The 22777-nt window shown below is 41.5% G+C and overlaps 1 protein-coding gene across 1 annotated transcript; it reads right to left on the bottom strand.

Annotated features, from left to right (window-relative positions):
* Positions 1–909: 909 nt before the first annotated feature.
* Positions 910–19049, bottom strand: LOC109401245 (sister chromatid cohesion protein PDS5 homolog B-B). Its single transcript, XM_062842719.1, has 8 exons — positions 18865–19049; positions 18074–18650; positions 17438–18011; positions 7767–9464; positions 7565–7701; positions 1807–1883; positions 1482–1744; positions 910–1415 (listed from the first exon to the last, which is right to left on the bottom strand). The coding sequence occupies exons 2-8, from the start codon at positions 18538–18540 to the stop codon at positions 1164–1166; spliced, it is 3468 nt and encodes a 1155-aa protein (XP_062698703.1). The 5' UTR covers positions 18541–18650; positions 18865–19049; the 3' UTR covers positions 910–1163.
* Positions 19050–22777: the final 3728 nt, after the last annotated feature.

Here is a 22777-nt window from a genome sequence, read left to right as displayed (position 1 = left end):
AATCTGATGTTGCAGTTCAAGCGCGACTCTACAAGTCATTCCTTGGTGGGGTACGTTGACGCAGACTGGGCATCGGACACTAAGGACAGGAAATCAATAAGCGGATACCTATTTCAAGTTTTTGGATGTACGGTAACCTGGTGCAGTAAGAAGCAGACCACAGTGGCAACTTCGTCTAGCGAGGCGGAGTACGTGGCACTCAGCGCAGCAGTTGCCGAATGCCTATGGCTACTAGGAATTCTTGAAGACCTGCATGAACCTGCCAAACCCGTCACTATATATGAGGACAACAGAAGTTGTATTTACATGGCGAAGAATCTGGAGACGAAGCGCACAAAACATATTGACGTCAAGCATCATTTTGTGCGTGATAACGTAGCTTCCGGGACTTTGAAGATTGAACCAATCCCAACACAGGACCAACCTGCAGACATCTTTACAAAGGCCCTGGATTACAACCGATTCAAGACGCTAAGAATGAAAATTGGATTATCAGATTGAGAGGGGGTGTGATCAAGTTAGCATTCGAAGCAATCAAGATATCCCTGACTACGCCCCTGCCTTAGTTACTAGGTATTGTTATTTTTCCTAACACCTTACTTTGCAATAAACCTCAGTTGAAGACACACGCGTATCAAACTGTTTCCGTTAATTCTCATCCCAACGGTATCCCATTCTAAGAGCTACTAATGGCCATCCTCCTGGCGGTTAACTAATATCTCAGACCGACGGAGCGAAGGCTCTCTGTATCGATGATTGGATGAAAAAAGTCCTTTCTTCCGACAGCCGACGGTCTCTAGGGACCCCTCCCAAGCCCTTTTGTCTCATGAACATCTTGTCGAGGACACTGTACCCAAATGAACATAACCAATAATGGACCAAATGGATGTTACACAAACAACGTCAGTATTATTTTCGTTTTAGCTTAATCGTTTTTATTCGTCAATTTTTTCGAGATCTCCAAAGTCTAAGGGGTATACCTTGCAAATCGAGCCTTGCAGAGCAAGGCAATCCATGCTCCTGGCCGACTACTGCCCACCCAATCGACCCCAAAAGTCGATCCACAACGTTTTTGTTTTTCTCCGACTCGATTAGCTCAATAAACCCCCCAGTACCTCAGTCGAACCCTAGTCATTATCGCTTAAGAATAAACATAACCTGCTTCACGGTATACAGTTTGCATCTTGTGCCATACTTGCGGCAAGACTGCTTTTCTTCGTCGAACTGGAGGAACTCGTCCCGGTCAGGTTGTACATGTCCTCCGGGATGTAAAGTCTAGTGTTTTGGAAATCCTCCGGCTGTGCTTGGAAGTACATGGAAGGAATGCGTGCATCTACGGGGAAGTCCCGCCCATCGTAAGTGTTCACTTTGGTCAAAATCAGTCCGAATGCTATATCGCAGATAGCCCACATTTTCTGGAAATAGTTGAAAATAAGACATTGAGAAGCGTTTCAATCGACACCCAACCACAAGACCCTTACATTATTAGTTTCAGCGTCGTCCGGTTTCAACGCATCTTTGTGGTTTTTCATCCGTTCGATCAGATTCTTGTAGAAGCCAAAGCAGAAGAACTCTTTGTTGGTAACCAGGGGTTCCAGAATGAGCCACAGACACCGTTCGATCTGCCTGAGCTGGGCCGGATCCGTGTGTCGTGTGAACCGGGGATCGTGGGTTAATACTGTGACAGCGAATACCAGCATGTAGTCCGGTAAAATGTGCGGAAGCTGACTCATGGCGCGTTCGACTGTAATAGAGAGGGAGTTGCATTATACAATGAATAACCAGTTTGGAAACTTTCTAGCTTACCAGTTGCAAAAGTTTTGACGTATTCCCTACGTCGGTTGACGTCTGTTTCTATATTGGATTTTATTTGCTGCTGGAGTCTGTGAAGAAATATGATAATCATGAGATACTTTATCTCTTCGGTACATGTTTTTTGATACTCTGTTATATAGAACCCAGCTGTTGAATTGTTTTTAGAATTTAATGAACCAATGAACCCTTTCAATCCAGAATTCTTCAGGATGTCGCTTTTGGGATTCCTCTTTGGAGCCACCCTCGCGATCCCTCAGGGTCGCCACTCTCGTGAAACTTCTAGAGTACTTCTTTTCAAAGTCCTCTGGAAAAATCGTCCAGAAAATCCTTCGGAGAATTTCTCTCTGGAGTCTCAAAAGTTTACCAGAAAACTGCTCTAGGGGGCCCTACACTACACTACTCTTGAGAATCCTCCATGAAGACACTCTGAATTCCTCAATGGAGCCACCCTTAGGAGTCCTCCAGGGAGCCACTCGCGAAAGAACGTGCTCCTCTTGAGAATTCTCAAAGGAACTAAGAAAGTATTCAAGTAATAAAGAGAAGGCTACTAAATTGAACTGATTAATTCGAGAGCAGATAATGGAATGATTTCCGGTTGCTTGTTTATTCCGCTTAGGGAGCAGTTATTTAGTACGTCACGCAAAATTTGGGAATTTTCAACCCCCTCCCCCTTTGTACGAGTTTTTCGTATACCTAATGTATTACATACTGAGGAAAAGTTTCAGAAGAAACCTGTGTAGAAATACCAAAAGTAAAACTAATTCCAGCATGAATCAGTGTAGACATATCGGAATTACGAGAAAAATGATCGATTGAATTGCAGGAGAAATTCTGGAACCAACCCAGACTGGGACTGCTTCTCATGACACGCCCAAACGACTGATGTTGTTTGCCGCACTACCTCGAAGTCCACATTTTATGTATTACTCTAGAGATTTAATAAGGAAGTCCTCCAGGAAAGTCCTTTCAGGAAACCAGGAAACTGTTCTAGGGACTTAGTTACTTTCGAGTGATTTCCTCCAGGAAGCCATTTTTAAGATTCCTCTTTGGAGCCACCCTCGCGATTCCAGCGGGAGGCCACTCTCGGGAAATCTCCAGGATACCCTTCTCTCAAATCCACCAAGGAATTTCTCTTAGAAGTCCTCTTTCAAATGGGTAATGAAGAGAAAGCTTCTAAATTGAACTGTTCATTCGAGGGTAGATAACGGTATGAACTTTTTAACAATATAGCAAAAAGAGTTTGCTAGCTGATTTCCGGTTGCTTGTTTATTCCGCTTAGCAATTTGCGGTTACAAAGCAGAGCTGGATATAAGCAAGGTGTCAACTTAATTATGAAAACCAAATTCCCTGAATTTCTAGTTTACCAAATTCCCTGAATTTCTAGTTTATTTCACTGAAAATTCCAGGTCATGTGAATCTAAGCTGGGTGTCCGCTCATGAGATAAAATAAAATCCTCTGAATTTTCCTGGATTTTCTTGAAGAAAAAAACAAGAAAAGTGCACCAGAATCTTTGGTGGAATTCCTGGAGAAACTTTTGATGAACACTTGAAGGCATACAGAATCCCGGGAAAATCTCTTAAGAAATTCCGGATGGAAACCCTGTAGAAATCTCAACCACCATTCATAGACAGAACAGACAGAAATCATGCAGAACTTCACACTCATCTCTAGACATGTATACGCTAGATAAATCAGGAAGATTATGATGATATTGAGAAGTTACTAGTATGAAATTAGTCCTCTATTGATCAATTTCACCTCACATTCCCAACATGTTTCGGGGACAACATCTCTCGGAAGTCATCACAGTTCGCCAAGGAACTGCTCTAGGGTGCCCTCCACTTAACTACTCTTGGGAATCCCCCAAGAAGCCACTCTCTTGATTCCTCCGTGGAGCCACTCTCCGGAGTCATCTAGGGAGCCAACCTTGGGAGTGTTGCAAGAAGCCATTCTTGGGAATCCACCTCGCGAATTCTTCAAGGAGCCACTCTTGCGAGTTCTTCAGGGAACCAGTTTCGAACCAAATCTGTAGAGTACTCTTCTCAGAAATCCTCGAAAGTCCCCCAAGAAAATCCCTTTGGAACCGTTTCGAAGGACTTTTCTCGGGAGTCTCAACAGTTCGCCACGGAACTGCTCCAGGAGTCCTCCACTTCCTACTCTTGGCAAACTTCCAAAATGCCACTCTCTGGATTCCTCCATGGAGCCACTCTCTTCCAGAAAGTAACTCTTGGAAGTCCTCCAGGCAGCCACTCTCGCGAGTCCTCCAGGCAGCCACTCTCGCGAGTCCTCCAGGGAGTCACTCTAGCTAGTCCTCCAGGGCATCAGTTTCGTACCAAATCTGCAGAGTACTCTTCTGAGAAATCCTTGAAAGCCCTCCAGGAAAATCTTCTTGAGAATGTTTTCGAGAACTTCTCGGAATGCTCGACAGTTCGCCAGGCAACTGCTCTAGCGAACCCTCCACTTAAAAGGACAATACTACCAAAAAAAAACCTCGCTCGTCGTCTATAGCTCGAACGCGGTACAGTTTCAGCTGCTTGATGAAGCGCGCGTCTTGAATGGTTAACTACCCTTGGGAATCTTCCAAAAAGCCACTCTCTGGGTTCCTCGATGGAACCGGAGCCTAAGAGTTAATCTCGGGAGTCTTCAAGGAAGCCATTCTCGTGGGTCCACTCGAACAAAATTCTCAAAGGAACTTCTCTAGCGAGTTCTCCAGAAAAATTCCCTTGGAAATCTTTTAGAGAACTTCTCTCGGGAGTCTCAATTGTTCGGAAGGGTGGGGAGGAGGTCTCCTCTTAACTACTCTTGAGAGTCTTCCACTTAATCACTCTTGAAAATCCTCCAAGAAGCCACTCTCTGGACTCCTCTAGGGAGCCACCCTCAGGAGTCTTCCAGGTAGCCACTTTTAGGAGTTCTTTTTAAAAAAGTACTCCGGGAAATTCTTGTGGAGTTTTTTTTTTGAGAACTACTTTAGAGTCTGCCAAGAAAATTCTTTTAGATGTCATTCAGGGAACTCGTCTGTACACGAAATGCGTTCAGCAATGAAAACCCAGGTTATAGTCAAGTGTTCTAACCATCACACCAGGTCCGCTCCACTGCAGTGGATTTGTCCAGCATTTTCTCTGAACCCCCGTCCAGGAATTCTACTGGGGATTCTACTGGGAACTCTTCTGGAGATTTCTTCAAAAACTCCTCTTCATAAACTACACGGAAGACCCTCTAGGAATTCCGTCAGAACTCTCAACATTCCTCTAGAGAGTCTTTTAGGAGAAATTCATGTAGAGTCGTTCATGAACTCTAATTGCCAAAAACACCTGCAGTGCATAGACCTTTTCAAGAACTCCTTCAGGAATTCCTCTAAAGACCCCTCCAGAAATTCATCTCGGGAGTCCTTCAGGAACTCATCTAGAGAAATCTACAGTATTCTCTCCAGAGAGTCCAACACGACATTCATTCGGAAAATCCTCCAGAACATTCCTCTTTGATTACCTCTGAATACTTCCAGTATCTCCTCTGGAGATACTTCCAGTAACCCCTTTGAGGCTTACTCCAAGAACTCCTTTGTGATTCATCTGTGGGAACTTCTCTGGGGACAACAGGACAACAGGAAAATCTCTGGAAATTTCTCCAGAAATGTTGCCATAGTCTTGTGGAAACTCCTGTAGAGAGTACACAGGAACTCGTCTTGAGAGTTCTTTAGATATCTCCTCTAAGGATTCTTTCGAAAATACGTTGAAAATGGTTGTTTATGTTAAGATATATTTAACACGTGGCAAATAAACGTGAAAACATTCAAAACATTCAAAACATTCAAAACAGAATAATAATATAAAACGAGCTCACCTATACATATGTGTAACCTTCCATTACTAGTGGCACACCACCCAATCAAAACAAAGAATTGAAGCACTGTTTGTTTTCTTTCTTATTTATGTACGAACCTGGTGAAAAGTGACAAATGTTTACAAGACTACTTGGAAGTCTTTCAGGGAACTCCTGTAGGGAGTATTCCAGCGATGTCTTCAAATGAGTTTTACAGAAAATGTGGTTTGAAAGTCCTACAAAGAATTGTTTTCGGGAGTCCACCAGAGAAGTCCTCTAAGTTTGAAAGTCCTACAGGAAACTGCTCGAGGTACTGCCCCACTAAGTAGCTCTGGAGAATCCTCCATGGCTTCATGCTTCCTCTTGGGATTCCTCTACGGAGCCACTCTCGCGAGTTCTCCAAAGGTTCACACCCACGATTGCTCCAGAGTGTCACTCTGTTGAAATTTTTTGGGTACTCATTTTACAAATCCTTGAAAGAACTCCTCTCGGAAGTCCTCTGAGCAAATCCTCTAAGGGCCGATTTCTTCACCTCGGCTTAACCGGTAAGCCAGGCTTACCCATACAGGTAAACCTGGCTTAACGCTTAAGCCAGGGTGAAGAAATCGCCCCTAAGGAGTCTCGTCAGTTTACCATGTAACTGCCAGGGAGTGAACCATCCACTTAACTACTCTTGGGAATCCTCCAGGAAGCCACATTCAGGATTCCTCAATGGAGCCACCATCGGGAGTCTTCCAGGAAGCCACTCTTGGGAAGCCACAGTTTCAAATGCTCCTCTTGTGAATTATCGAAGGAACTTTTTTCGAGTCTCACATTAAACTCCACTTGGGAATCTTTCAGAAAACTTTTTTTAGGAATCCTTCAAGGAATTTATCAGAAAGAGTTCTTGGGTGCTTCTCTAGAGTCTTCCAGGAAAATCCTCTTGGGTTTCCTCCATGGAAAATAAGCAATACGAATCGCTTGGTTTTCGTTAGACTTTTGCAGAGTTTGAGCCAAATGTTACTGAAGAATAGTAGCAATTCCTTAGAGATACACATTTTGTTGTAAATCACAAATTCATTGCGCTGAAACATTCGCTTCTGAAAAATCCGAAAAACTCACTGGTTAACTGCAAAAAAGGGGGTCTCTCAGAGAACTTCTCTAGGAAGTCTCTCAGGACACTTCTTTAGTTTGTTAGCGTTCCTCTAGAGAACTCCGCTAGGCAAATTCAAGGGCACTGTAACTTCCTGTAGATTCCTTCACAAATTTCAATGGGAATTTCATCAACTTTTTTGCGTCTTCCTCTTGGAAATTTCTCCAGGTACTCCTGGAAATTTGTCCAGGGTTTCCTCTGCAGATTCATTCAGAAATTCCTCTGGCGATTCCTCCAAGAGCACGAGCTCTTCAGGACATACCTCCTGAATCAATTCTGAGAGTTTCTCCAGGAATTTCCGTTCTCTCAAGAAGAGTTCCTGTAAATCTCCTAGAGAGTTCTTCAGGAATTTTGCTACAGAAAACTTCGGAAATTCATTGAGAAAGTCTTTCATAGAAGAGTTTATGAAAGTCCTCCAGAAATTCGTTCTGAGAGACCTTCAGGAACACTTCATCTAGAGAATTCTACACGGTACTCTCTAGAGAACTCTACACGAGATTCTTCTTTGATGCCCTCAGATAATTCCTTAAGGATCGCATCTAGGGTTTCTTCCAGTATATCATCAAAGAAATTATCCAGTAATTATTTTAGGATTTGTCAAAGGAAGTCCAACGATAAATATGAGAACTTCTCTAGGTAATACTCCAAGAAAAGATAATTTGTGAACAACTTATCTGCCTAAATATTCAAGATGTTCACCTCAAAAGTACTGTCCCTCAAACAGCCCTGGATACCGAGTTGGAAGCTTGATCGAGTTAAAATACATGAACAATAGAAACACAAATCAATCTACTTACTTTCTGTCAGTTTCTCGTCCTGCTAATACGTAATATCCCATGAAATCCAGCGGCAAACATTTGTGTGGGATACCTTTGTTCAGCCCCTTGTGCAACTTCCGCACGAAAATATCTCGTACTTCGATTACCGGATCAGACTGTGAAAAAAATGAAACATTCTAGAACAACAAAGAATTCCCGTTTACGAAAAGCTACTACTTACCATAAGCTGCGAAAGGTTATAAAACTGCTCGACGATATACTGATCTCCGACACCTTTCTGTTCGCAAATTTTCAACATCGCCTTACCGGCGCTCAACCTCAACCAGGACTTTTCCGCCGACGAGAGTGTGCCCTGCTCCAGCAAATCTCCCTTCTTACTGATAAAAGCGTTCAACATCCGGAACGTTTTCTGCGCCGACAGGACGTCCTTCTTGAGACCCAACAGCCACCGTGCCATCGTTTTCAATCCCTCCACCTTGCATCGGGTTTCCTCCGGGAGGTCATCCTCGTCGCACCAGTCCGTCGTTGGGACCTCATCCCGACTGTTGGAGGTTTCTTTGACCAGCAGTTCCTTGACTATCTTCCGGGAGATTATGTTCTTGATTTGTACGTGGAACTTCTCCGGCAGGTTGTAGGCTATGTGACCCAGGCTGACAATCGCCGTACGGTAGTGCTCGTTCTCCGGGTTCAGAGTCAATTTGAAAGATTCTACAATTTCCGGGAAGATGTCAACGCTGAGATCGACCTTGGGATCGCTGGTCTGGGTGTTGACGAACATGCACCGGATCGCATGCTTGGCCTGTTTGGGCGAGCCGGCCACGGCAAACTCCTTACAGATCGGGCCGAGTTCCTTCAGGATTTCCGCGTGCGACTCGATCAGCGGTTTGTACCGGCCAAGATAGGTGAATGCCTTCAGGACGTAAGGGGCGACGTATTCCTCGTCGAAGTTCAACAGTCCGATCATGTGACGGAGAATCTCCTCGTGCTGGAAGTGGGCGGAGAAGACGTACGCGAGCACGGTCAACAGCTTCAACCCGCGCTCGCCAGCCGATTCCGACGGAAGGCTAACCTCGTCTATGACTTCCGACCCGTTCATACACTCCTGGATGAGTTCAATCAATATCCCAATGGACTGCTTGTCCACCATGACCGAAGCAATCCGTTCCAGCAGCATTTTCACCGTGTTGTAGTACGTATTGGTCATGATGGGTTGTCCCAGCTTCTTCAGGACCACGGCCATAGTGTCGGCACATTCCTTGCAGGTGACGTCCCGTTTCAAAATAGTTTCCATTTCGGAGATCAGCTTGGGATCCTTGCGCATCTGGGCGCTGAACTTCAGCAGGAACTCACCAGCCTTCACCGGTTCCGGAAGCTGCTTGGCGATGTTGGCGCACTTGGCATTCATGTCCTTCTGGATGTTCGGCGTAATGTCCTTGATCCGGTGCAGTTTGATCCACTCGGCAACGCTTCGTCTCACTTTCAGCTGATTTTTCTGCAATTCTATAAACGCCTTCGTCGCATTCTCGTCGATCGTTCCCAACAGTTGGTACAACTTCTTCATTCGATCCTCGGCCGGAAGTTGATACGGAACCAAACAGGTGATCAGCAAGCGCTCCACCAGCAGTCGATCCTCGATTCCGGTCATATAGTATCCATGCAAAATTTTATCCTTAATCCAGTTGACCGCTTTCTTGGTCGCTTCCGGGACGTTGCTATCGCTCAAATACTTCTTGTAGATCATGGCCAATCCATTCATCGCTTCTTTGCGAATTTTGTATTTCTTATCTAGCGTGCGCTCCTTTACGAACTCCAGAAGGTCCTCCGATTCCGACACAATTTGAAAGTCGCGTTTGGCGGTTTCGACTATGGCCATAACCACCTCGTAGCGGACGGTTTCGTCGGAGTCGTGCTGACGAACCTGTAAGGAATTTAAGTGTGATTAGTAATGCTTTTGAACAGGAAATATAAAGTGTATTGATCTCGTTTCAAATAATGAAGAAAATTAGGTATTCCATTAATACCTACTTCAAAAAAGACTTGTAGTGTTATAAAGTTGTTTGTGGAAAAACTAGGGAAATATTAGTGGGGAGTCCTAATTTCTAGAATAAGCATTAAAAGACTTTTTGTACTCCTAATCTCTGAAATATTTCTAAAAAAGTAAGGTGCTTCACATAGTGATAGTGTAATTCCAGCAGTCTCTTTCAAAGAATTTTTAGCTATTTTTTGCGAAATTCATAGACCCTAGAGCCTTAATAGAATGCGTAGAAAAAAGAGCATCTGTCGGACTGTCTGGAAAGATAACTGATGAAAAAATTTCTAGGCAAATGTCTGATAACGTTTTGTGAAATCAGAGATGATTTTTTTTTGGCAGACGGCATTGCATTGTTGATAAAGTTTATGGAATACTTTATCATTACTGCAGGAAAATACCTGATTTCGTAAAAAAGAAAAGAAAAATCTAGGCACCATATCTTATAACAAAGAAATAATTTATTAGGAATTATTTTAGCTACTTCCTGAGGCTTTTTAAAAGCAATTTCACCTATCTTATGGCATTACTAAAGAAATTCCTTCAGACATCACACCACGATTTGTTTTGGATTTTTTCTTGAGTTCTTGTAGATTTTACCAAAAAAATCCCCAGAGCTGCTTTTGATGGTCTCCCTGGAATTCCTCCCAGAGTTTTCATTGCAAATGATAATGCAGTAAGAAACTTATTCTATAAATCTTCCAGAATATCATTTCATTTTTCATTTTGAAGCATTTGGTGGGGCAATGAGAGCGCAAGTCAGTCCAAAGCCGATGATAAGGAGGAGTAATGGCTGAATAGTCTTTGCTGACCACACAAACGCCTTGGAATAGGAAAAGGGTATTTTGGTGTGGGATTAGGGTGTTGGTACAGACTTGACAATATCAGTGCTATTCGGGTACAAAATAATGTTAAGGCTCAATAGTGAATCGCACACCTTTCAGAACCAAAAAAAAACAATAATCCACATAGGGTAAATGTACCAATAGTGGTGCTAGTAGTAGCTCCTTGTACTAAAAAAATTGAATAAAATTGATAATACCACAAAATAAAAACTCTGAAAACGTTAATCGGTAGTTTTTCACTTAAATTTGCTTGGAAAAATGTAAAAAGCATTATTTATTTTAGTTTTTGCTAATAAATCACTTGCACCAACTATAGGTACACCGTTCCTATTATGGAGGTAAAATTTAATATTGATTCCTATAGTGGCGCATCCCACTGAATTCTTATGGGACCCACCACTATAGGAACACTACCACCACTATAGGTGCAAAGGAGCAAAAAAGTTAAGGAAATTAATTATTTAAAATAGGTTTTCCGCCAAATCCTGAATACAAAACTGAATTAATGTCATTAATTAGGTATGATGCATTTATAAAAAATGCCATTTGCAAGCTTTTTGGTCGAAATAGTGCTAAATTGCCACTACCACCACTATTGGTACTACCTCCACTAAGGGAGCTTTTACCCTAATGACTAGCAAGTCATAGAAAAAAAGAGCAAGGTTGGTAACCATCTGTTTCGTCACCGACCAACGACGAAAAATTAAAAAAGTTCGTCAGCAAATAAAACTCCATTACTTGCACGTTTCGTCACATGGCAACCGATTGCAGACGAAAGGCGAACCAGTCAAGCTTTTATTGACGATTTAGCCTCGGGTTTTCGGAGCTGTTGAATTAACTCTGATGGTATACTTGTTGTGCTGCCAATCCGAAGGTTTTTGGTTCGATTCCGAATGAAGACGTGTTTCATTTTTGCATTTTTTTCTGATCAGCCAAGAAGTTTGTGAAAGTGTGACAAGCAATGTATTAAGTATAGGAAGAACCCGTACGAAGGGGGGAGGAGGGTCAAAAATTCTCAATTTTAGCGTGACGTACTTAATGGATGCCCCCCTAGGCAATGCATGTTTCACCACTTGGAAGTAAACTAACGTAAATAGGTATTCAAAAACTTGCTTAATTACGTTAAAAAGATTCGATGCGATGGTATGCAACGTAGGTCTACGGTACAAAAATTGGCCTATTAGTGGATGCAACGTTGGCCTATTGCTTTCCGAGCGCTAGTACTACTTATTTTCTTATTTTTTTCAATATTTCTGCTGAAGTATTCTGCCGTGAATCGCATATCAGTCCCATCTTTGCTGGATTTCCTATGCAAATGGGACAGATATGCGATTCACGGCAGTATTATCACTGTTTCTTCACCAATCCTACTTTCAAATTACATTTTCGGAGCCAAATTTTCACAAAAATATAAATAGCTTACTAAAAATACAGATAGGGGAAATTACCTATTTTCGGCCGTTTTGTTCTCTTCGTCTTTGGGGGTTTTTTGAAACATTGAACTCAGAGTTGGTCTCAAATCCTTCCCAACTAAGCTGAATTACATGGCCAAGTTTCAGGCAATTTGGCTGACAAAAAACCCCCATGACGAAGAGAACAAACCTGCCGATAATACCCATTCTCACCCTAATTCTTATGTCGTTTTCGTTTTTGCGGCGGTGCTACACCGCTTCGTGCTACACTTTTCACTGCAAAATCGAACATTTTCGGTGCAGTTGCATTGGTATGCGTGAATAAAAACCAAAATATTTACAACTTTGCAAACGCTGACTGGTGGACACGGTGTACACTCGCTACACTCTCGAATTTTTGAGTACTGCACTACCTTGAGCGGTGCAGAAAAAGTGCTACACCGGTGCAGCACGAAAATCAAAAACGAACACTTTCGGTGCAAAAGTGCTACACCGGTGTAGCACCACCGCAAAAACGAAAACGACAATAAAATCTTTCTTCCTGTTCGTTCTTTCTGATTCATACGCAAGCAATGTTATTGACGTCACTTTACTAATGAACATAGTGAAAAAATGTCCTCAATATTTGGCCCACATTTAATTTGTAAAATAGATATCCTTCGTTGAAAACAAATATACAATATCAAAATAGCGTCTTTGACCATTGCATCAAATGTTCAGTTATCGAATAGTCAATTCGAAATGTCCCAGAATCATGCCATTTATGATCATGTGTATAGACTACCCACTAAGCCTCTAAAGTGCTCTAAAGTGCTAAAATTGAAACGCAATTAGAGTGTCCATCCCGGGACGTCCCGGGACAAGAATTCCCGGGATTTAGGCAATTTCGGGATTTCCCGTATCCCGGGATTTAATATTTGATTACCCGGAGTTCCCGGGAATCCCGGAATGCATGATTTTATGCCCATTATTGGCGTTAAATTTCAAAAATTCTTGATGGAGCCTGCAAGAGGACGACTCAGTTTTTGTTAACAACACATTCTCTTGACGACTTCTATAATTGCACCACAAAATCACGAAATCCTCTGTAACAATCAAGTAAACAAAAATTTTACTCACTCGATAATTATTAAACTTTGTGTGGGCATGTATTGTATGGTTATCCAAACCACCGAGACAATACCTAGTTTACAGAACTAGAAGCTCAGTCAAATGTTATAGCAAACAATATCTACATATTCTAAAAGCATTTTGAGCAAATTACATTTATATTTTGCAACTAATCAAAAAAGTTCTGTTAGCTCTCCAGCAGCACATTGCAATTAAGTTTAGGTTCCCTATTATTTATCAGATTTCTGAAACTAAAAAAGCTGTTTTCATTAGTGACTACAACAATAATTCCCCTCCATATTCAACAAAATGGATAGACAATAGCTGACAAATATGGTGTTTAATTTGAAATTTATCTCAATTTCCTCCGAAATCTGTATTTCATAAAAATCCCGGGATCCCGGGATTTCCCGGGATATCCTACAATTTTTATCCCGAATCCCGGGACAAGGAAAATGCCCGGGAAATGGACACTCTAAACGCAATGTTACAGTTGTTTGTCGCATAGCTTCTCCGATCTCCAGTTATGCGTGTTTGTTTGAGTTTTTGATTTACGTTAAGATAGGCCGAACGAGAGGACTATGCCAACGAAGGATCCCGATATCCTACTTTAGAAAGTCCCCGAGCAAACTCATGCGAGAATTCTTTGGAGGGTCTACCTAGAAAAACTCTAAAATGAACTTCAGCTATTTATCTGATAATTCCTCCCTTGAGGATTATCCCAAGAATCCCAAGAAGGATTTCTCTAAGAATTTTCACAAAAATTCCTCCAGAAACTATTCTAAGAATTCATTCAGGAATGACTCCTCCAGGAGCTGCTCCAAGAGATACCCTAGGAATTCCCCCAAAACCTTGAGAATCAGGTTTGTTTCCTTTGATTCTTTTTTCAATAATTCTTCCTAGGCATCCTGCAGGGATTCCGCCAAAGAATAGTTTACGGATTCCTCCATTTATTCTTTTAAAAATAAATAATTTCATCAAGTATTACTCAAAGAATTCTTCCAAGGATTTCTCGAATTTACCAAACAGATCTAATTAATTTCCCAGGAATTCTACAATTTTTTTCCTATCATTCTCCTGGAATTTCAGGAATTTATTCAAGGATTTCTCCAGCATTTTTGTAATACCTACCTCCTCAAGGGATTTTACTTTAAATTCCTCCAAGATATTCTTCATGAGTTTTGCAAGGATCCCTTTCAAGCACTTCAGAGACGAACCAGCCAAGGGCTGAAAGTCTCATTAACCCTTTGGAGCCGGATAATTTCGCCACTGCTGCCGCAACCTCGCTGGCCTCGAATACGTTTGTTATGCTCGGTTTCATCGAAGGGGTCATATTGACCCCTCCGGCTCCAAAGGGTTAATAAAGACAAATCAATCAATCAATCAATCAATCACTTCCATTTTCTTTCTTCCAATTAGGGGTATTAAAAGCATAATGGACAACCTAAGCAAATGTGTACGTTGGGCATGTAAACCAGAGAAAAACTTTACATATTATCTGTATTATTGCAACTTAGCTTATGCATTACATGTTTCAATAATTTACAGCAGCTAAATCTCTTCATTTCAAGGAAATGATGAAATGTAAACCGTGTTAGCAGAAAAGATACGGGGCGAAATGGACACCCATTGGGACATAATGGACACCCTACATATTGTAAGATATAACTTTAAAGGTTATAGTAGGGGTATTAGGGGCATAATGGACACCCTAAGCAAATGAGTATGTTAGGCCTGTATAACAGACAAAAACTTAACATATTATTAGTTGGCTTATAACTTTAACTTGTTTCCTACGTATTTCAATCATTCACAGCTGGTAGAATGTCATTATTGTGAAGAAATAATGAATTGAAAACCGTGTGTTTTTTGGGGCTGGCAGGAAAGGTACGGGGCGAAATGGACACCCATCGGGGCATAATGGACACCCCTGCATATTTTATCCTGTATCTTTGAGAATATCGACCAGTTAAGTAATTTGCCAACGGAGATCAATACCACAGATATAATACTCCATCTTAAACGAGTTTACATAACTTCAAAGTTAATTACATAAATTTTAGGCTAAAATAATTGGATTGATTTTTTTTCAAACTCTCTAAAACGCCTAACAGTATGCAACGCGCGTACATCCATTCATAATTGCCAGTGTTCATTTCGCCCCGAATAGACTACAACATTGAAATTGCTATTTTAAGTGTGTTCTGATCAAAAATATAATACTTCATCCGTTGCTAAATCTACGTATACATGTAGATAAGCTAACAATTCACTTGTTTGTATGGTGGACACACTTAGTCACTCGTAATACCTTATTTGTTGCTTCTTCGAAATTATAAGTTATCCTCCATATGAAAAACATATTTCAATTTCAATGATATTTTGGATATTTTGAAGGAATATTAATGGTACTTTTGGTAAATAGAACAATGACTTGTTCCTTTACACTTATGCATTGAAAGTTTTACATACAAGTCAACGGTTTCGGCAAAAACAGGGGTGTCCATTTCGCCCCGGGTGTCCATTATGCCCCTAATCCCCCTAATTGGCCAACGGAGATCCATACTACAAATATAAAACTCAATCTTAGATTTATTTACATAAAACCAAAATTTATTAGAATAACTTGAAGCAAAAACAATAAGATTGACTTTTTCAAAACTTTCTAAAACGTCTGAAAGTAGGCAATGCGCTTACATTCTTTTTGTAATTGCAGGTGTTACCCAAAACGACATCAAAAACAAACTTGCTATTTTTAGTAAATTCTGATCAAAAATAAAATACTTAATACATTGCTAAGGGAACGTTCAAAAATTACGTCCAACATTTGGGGGAGGGGGGGGTCTAGGAAAGTGTGACAGTACGTGTATAAGGTATAGGGAAATAGCGTGACAGAGGGGGGAGGGGGGGGTCTAGAATTCCCGAAAAACGATGGACGTAATAAATGAATCTTCCCTAAATTAGCGTATACATAAAGATAAGGTAATAACTGACAGTCATAACTCTTGGAACAAATTTCAGATAAAAACATCGTCATGTAAACGTAATCGCCTAATACTATTCATGCTGTGCTTGGCCGTGCAACCACTAAATGGCGGTAGTGAACAAACGTCAAACAGGAGCAACAGCAACCTGAGCGCCGTGCGTAACTAGAGTCAGTCTAGTTAGAGTCTGGCGGACTGTCACTTTCTATCGGAGCCAATCGAGCATGACGTCACGGTGTAGCATTTATCGGTGAGGGCACTATGACGTCATGCTCGATTGGCTCCGGTCGAAAGTGACAGTCCGCCAGACTCTAATTATAGGGACTCTATGCGTAACTAATTGTTGTTCTTTTTTTTTTCATGCGTGCTCTTTTCTAACATAAAATACAAAAATTAGAAACAAAACAAACAGCACTTCCATCCTTTGTTTTTCGTTGGATTAAAATGGGAACCACTTGCATAAAAAGGGAACCAATACCCTACTTCGTTTTTTAAGGTGCCATTAGACTGTTTGTCTTTATGCCAAATATTTGCCATTTTAGTCCGCCATTTATCCATGGTTGCCAGTTGCCATGATTCACGTTATGTTGGCTTTTTTTTCGGGCTTGTTCGGCCAAATATTTGTCATATGTAATGAGACCTTTACGCGTTCATCATCACGTTTGAAGGCAGGTGTACAATTGTGCCATCGTTCCAATGTTCTAGCAATTGATCCGCACAACAGACAAATTGGCCGCATTTTGTGAAAATCGTGCCCCGACTGTTGGGCCCGGCTCGTTGCATCGCGCCTTCTAGGGCGACGTTGAACTGTTGAACAGCAGGCATGAGAGTTCATCACCTTGTTGTAATCCCTGGCTGGCGATTAAGCAGTTTTACCCTCCTTCCTATTCCATCGTCGCAAACCTAAGGATGTCCATACTGCCCCACCTCCCCCTATTATGTTGGACGCCAGGTATTGCACATTGGTATTGTATATACAACTACTGTGAAAGACGATAGACGATAGACGATCACGAATGTTCATTGCTGGGTCTCCAGTTAGTCTAGTGGTTAAAACTATGGATCCCCAATCCGGAGACGGCGGATTAGATTCCCGTTCCGTTTGGGAATATTCCCTCGAATCCCTGGGCAGAGAGTATCATTGTACTTGCTTCACAATATACAAATTCATGCAATGTGGCAGCCAGTGAATGCCCTTTGATTAATAACTGTGGAAGTGCTCAAAGAACACTAAGTTGAACCGAGGCAGGCCAAGTCCAAGTGGGGACGTAGAACCATTAAGAAAAAGAAGCTGGTTCGATGCTAAGATAGACAACGAACTAGTCAGTTTGTAAGACCAAATCAAACCGAGCTTCATAATAGGTACCAACATTAAAATTTATCTGAATCCGGGCACAGAAATAACTTTCTAATGATAGAAAATATAGGTAATGGAAAGCCGGTTTTCTCTCAACTCACATTCATCAATGCAGCGTTGTTCTTAAGAGCGATCAAAACCCAACAAAACTTACCTTCAATATATCGATGATATCCTTCCTGAGATTCGGATGATTCAGCAGGAAGTGCATGGTGCTCTGCACGCACTTGATCCTAATCGGAACGGCAATATCGTAAAACCGTCCCAGGAACTGCCGCCACAGGGGACCGTACTGCTTGGCCAGGGTGGAATCCTTCTCCGAGAACATCCTCGCCAGAAGAGACACCGCCTTCAGCCGCTCCGTTTCCTGTGCAGACTTGAGCTTACATTCCAGCTGGGGCAGAACCGACAGCAGTATGCTCGAGCTGATGACATTCAGCTCGTAGATGACGTCGTAGATTTTCGGCATGATCTGGTACTGCTTTTCGCATTTGTCCAGGATGAGGATCTGATTGAAAAAGGCCTGCGTATAGGATTCCAACGTGTCGCTCGTTTTGACGATCAGCTCTTTGGCCAAGTGGTAGGCATTTTTCCGCTGAGTTCGAAGCGGTTCCACGATGTTGATGAAAATCAGATCCAACAGATCGAACGAGACGGAATCCGACTCGGTGATCAGCGGACAGAGCACGTCCAACATGAACGATTTTACCTTACTGCTGTGCTCGTCACTGGAATGGGAGATTTGGGTTATAATTTTACTTTTAGATGGACAACGTTCTAATCAACTTACTTGACAATTTTAAACATCAGGCTAAACAACGTGCAGAAAATCTCCTGGCAGTCTTCGAGCTCGAAACACATGTTAAAGGACTTGACGTAGGCCAAATTCTCCAGCAGATAAAAGTACCGCTTGAAGGCGGGGTCTTTCGGGTCCTTCAACCCGTTAAGCTGCTTGATCAGGAACAGGAATATCCCCTTGATCTGGTCCTGGTCCTTGTAGGGGGCTTCCGGTGCGTAAACCCGGAGCACATCGGCGATGCAACAGGCAATCAGCAGCTGGACGTCCTTCGACGGATGCTGCAGGAAGTAATCGTCCGCCATATGGACCGCCAGCGGAATGTACTGGGTGTACATGCCCTCGTCCTGGCCCATCGCTTGCAGCGTGTGCGTCAGCGTCTTAAGCCGCCGGATCAGTTCGTCCGGTCCGAGATCTTCGTTTATCGGTCGACACCCGGGAGGATAAACAATGTCAGCCATTATGGCGATGAAATCGCTTCGTCCTGCTGTTGGTTTGTTCTCTGCGAAGCTGCGCCCAGCGCACTCACTCTGTCAATGGAATGTCCTTTCAAGCTTCTTCGGCGTCAACACTAGAACGGAATCGTTTGGAGAAGCAAAACTTCAGCATTATTTTCACCCGTCGATGCAACGAAAATCGTAAGTAAAGAAAGGCCGACACACACAACTAGAATGAAGGATCCAAGGAAAACGGAGAAAGAAAAAAGCTTCAATGGCCACTCGTTCAAGCGTTCTTTTTCAACTATTTTTCCCACGAAAAACGCCCCGAATCGACAGCTAATTCACCTCTTTTCGGTTCCACCGGCTGCAACGCACAATCAAGAGCAAATAAATTCACTTTTTCCCCTAAAATACACTGTATTTTCACTTTAAACTTGAGAAAACTTTGCTTCGTCTAAAATTTGCTTCCTTCGAAAAACACACACAACAGAGCAGAAGAAGACGACGGCGGGGACAAAATTTCGAAACTGCCGAAAGGGTTCATTCAAATATTACGTAACGCAAAATATGACAATTTTAGACCCCCTCCCTCCCCCACGTAACAACTTTTGTATGGAAGATTTTGAAATTTTGTATGAAGCGTAACACAGTGCTAGACCCCCTCCCTCCCCTCATTGCGTTACGTAATATTTGAATGAACCCAAAGAGCAGCGAGAAGCGAAAGGCCGCGATCCCGGCATCGACAGTTGGCAGCTCTGAGCGCGCTGCGAGACCAGACAAAAACACACACCCTCAAATTGATTCGAACAAATTTTGCCATGCATATTAGATATTAATGAATATTTCTAGATTGAGTTTAAATAAGGGCGAAAGTAACATGAGAGAGTTCTCTTCATCGACTCTCTCTTCTGCAAATTAAAGTCTAGATTGAGTTTAAATAAGGGCAAAAGTAACATGAGCGAGTTCTCTTCATCGACTCTCTCTTCGCTTCAAATTAAAGTGACAAGATGCAAATACGGTTGAACTTTTTGGTCATAAAAATCGCTAGGTTGCGATGCAATCTAGCGTCTAGTGTAAAAAATTTCGATTGAATTTGCATCTTGTCACTTTAATTCTAGATTGAATTTAAATAAGCACGCAAAAACGGCTTCGCTCAAAAATGTGTTCGGCCTGCACATTTTTAGTAAACATCCATGCCGCACATGACTGTGTTGGAAAAACACATTTTTTTTTTAAACTGCTCGTACGCTCACATGAGCATGTATTTTGCAATAATTTCGACAAGGCAACCTCACTGGGTTTATAAACCACCTTCAAATACCGAAAAATATTGATATTTTACAAAAATGTGAGCGCACGAGCAATTTAAAAAAATGTGTGTTTCCAACACAGTCCCTGTGCGGCATGGGCGCTACTCAAAAATGAGAGTTTTTATTTTAGAGAGAGGGCGAAAGTAACAAGAGCGAGTTCTCTTCATCGACTCTCTCTTCTTCAAATTAAATTGACAAGCTGCAAGTATGGTTGCAATTTTTGGTCATAAATCGCTGGGTTACGATGCAATCTAGCGTCTAAGTGTAAAAAAGTTCGATTAAATTTGCATCTTGTCACTTTAATTTGCAGAAGAGAGAGTCGATGAAGAGAACTCGCTCATGTTACTTTCGCTCTTATTTAAACTCAATCTAGAATTTGCAGAAGAGAGAGTCGATGAAGAGAACTCTCTCATGTTACTTTCGCCCTTATTTAAACTCAATCTAGAAGTGACAAGATGCAAATTCAATCGAAATTTTTTACACGTAGACGCTAGATTGCATCGCAACCTAGCGATTTATGACCAAAAAGTTCAACCGTATTTGCATCTTGTCACTTTAATTTGAAGAAGAGAGTCAATGAAGAGAACTCGCTCATGTTACTTTCGCCCTTATTTAAACTCAATCTAGATTTAGTTGTAGATTGAGTTTAAGGTGAAGATATGACGAAGCCACACCTCGAATTTTCAAGAGCACAAATCTGAAGAACTAAATCACGGATGACACTGAAAAGTTGATCGATTGGTCACCATCAGCGGCTGAACAATCGATCAACTTTTCAGCACTTTGCGATATTTGGTTCTTCAGATTTGTGCTTTTGAAAATTCGAGGTGTGGCTTCGTCATATCTTCACCTTAAGAGCCGATGCACACGAGCGTTAATTGACGCTGCGTGAATTCACGCAGCGTCGCCGCAGCGTTCCTGTGGGGCATGCGTTGACATTGCGTGCCGCACACGGTGCGGCGCGGTTGCGGTGCGGTACACGCTAACCTGAAACTACCCTTCGCCTGGGTCTATTCTACCCGGATTTTCATGTTGTTTGCAGTTGTCAAAATCCGGGTATCCCGAAAACCCAGATTTCTTAAATCTGGGTACAGATCTGGGTAATCGGCACTTTGTCACTTTCCGGTTTGAGAATATCCCGGATAAAAAAAACAATAGAAAAACATAGGATTCTTATGTACCAGTACCATTGAAAACCATACTCTCACAAGAATTCAATGTTAAAATAACAGTAGAAAAACAATAGAATCAAATGTTTCTAACAATAGAATCAAATGTGAATGAGCATTTCACATTGAATTGTATAGGTTGTTAAGTATCGTAACAATACAAAAAAGGACTTTTTTCCATACAAGTTTTTTCGCAAAACAGAAGATTCTAATGTAAATGAAATGTTGTTAATACATATACGGCGAATCAAATATACCGTAGATTTTTATGTATTTGTATTGTTTTGAACTGTTAAATATGCCAGGAACTGTCTATTTTCAACTGTGATCTTACATAAGATTCAATGGTTTGGGGATGGTTTTCTATTGTGAAACAGAAGATTCTTATGTTTTCGAATTGTTCCAAAAAGTGAATTACACGGTAAACGTATTGTTTTGGGTAGTGATTTTATTCATGGTTCCACATTTGATTCAATTGTTTTGGAATTGTTTTCTATTGTGAAACAGAACATACTGTTTGTACTGTATTTACATTGAATTCAATGGTTTGGGTATCGTTTTCTATTGTGATACAGTAGACGTTCGATAACTGCAACATGTTTACGTTTCACTTAGCGAACGAAAATCCGATAACTGCAACGCCTGACAGTGTCAAAAAATCATCAACTGACGTAAAATGAACGCGAACTTCATCCAACTGTTCATTTGGGCTAACATGGCGCACCATTTTGACGGATGGCGGTGCGATAACTGCAAAATTGTTGCACTTACCGGACTTGCAGTTAAAAAGCATTGCAGTTAAACCGTTTGCACCGACCGAACGTCTACTGTACCTTGTGTGGTACAGAAGATTCTTATGTTTTCGAATTGTTTCAAACAGTGAATTGCACGGTAAACGTATTGTTTTGAGTAGTAATTTTATTACTGATTCCACATTTGATTCAATGGTTTGGGATTTGTTTTCTATTGTGATACACAAGATTCTTATGTTTTCATATTGTTCTTTGAGCACTGACTTAATTACACATTAGATTCTATTGTTTTGGAATTGCTTTCAATTGTGATTACGGAACATACTGTTTTGCCCTATCCAAAGGTTTGGGAATTGTTTTCTATTGTGAAACAGAAAATTCTAATGTTTTGGAATAGTTTTATTTTACAAGCGATTATGAACATTTTGGCATGATTTGATCTATTTCTGCTTTTTACTTTTGTTACTGATTGCTTGAGAAAATTCTGAAAAACAGTGAATCTGAACTATCTTTATGCATTTGGACTAGAAGCTTGTATATTTTATGCTACATTCAGGGCTACATTTTAAGAACACAGATCGAACAATTATCTAATATTTGGATCAATCATGTCGTATATCGAGTAATGTTTAGTTGCATTAATGATTGAAGCTTGGGCTCCCATGCCCACTGGCCAGATAACTGGGTTTAGCAGACAAAGCATTATATGTGGCAACACTATAAGCGGCATGATGGAACCGTGCCTAAGCGCGCTAAGGGGCGATTTCTTCACCCTAGCTTAAGCGTTAAGCCAGGTTTAACTGTATGGGTAAGCCTGGCTTACCGGTTAAGCCGAGGTGAAGAAATTGGCCCTAAGTGTTATTAGTCCACTAATGTAGTTGCATTTAGTGGGTGATGAGGTACAAAAGTAACATTACAGCGTGCTTAACCATTATTGTAGCACTAAAAAAACTCGATATACTACAACTTGAACCTATACTTGAACATCGTTCGAAGCCGTAAAATGCAAAATATTGCATAGATTAAG

The sequence above is a fragment of the Aedes albopictus genome, chromosome 3 (assembly GCF_035046485.1).
Source record: "Aedes albopictus strain Foshan chromosome 3, AalbF5, whole genome shotgun sequence".
In the NCBI taxonomy this organism is placed as follows: Eukaryota; Metazoa; Arthropoda; class Insecta; order Diptera; family Culicidae; genus Aedes; species Aedes albopictus.
The sequence above is the reverse complement of the archived record's forward strand: the minus strand, read 5'-3'. Positions and strand labels throughout refer to the sequence as shown.

Excerpts from the sequence above, each read along its gene's own strand:
- LOC109401245 (XM_062842719.1), bottom strand. The coding sequence starts at position 18,540 with ATGGCTGACATTGTTTATCCTCCCGGGTGTCGACCGATAAACGAAGAT. Across the intron at positions 1,884-7,564 it reads GGACGAGAAACTGACAGAAA|ACTCCAGCAGCAAATAAAAT; the intron begins GTAAGTAGATTG and ends ATTTCTTCACAG. Across the intron at positions 1,416-1,481 it reads ACGACGCTGAAACTAATAAT|AAAATGTGGGCTATCTGCGA; the intron begins GTAAGGGTCTTG and ends AACTATTTCCAG.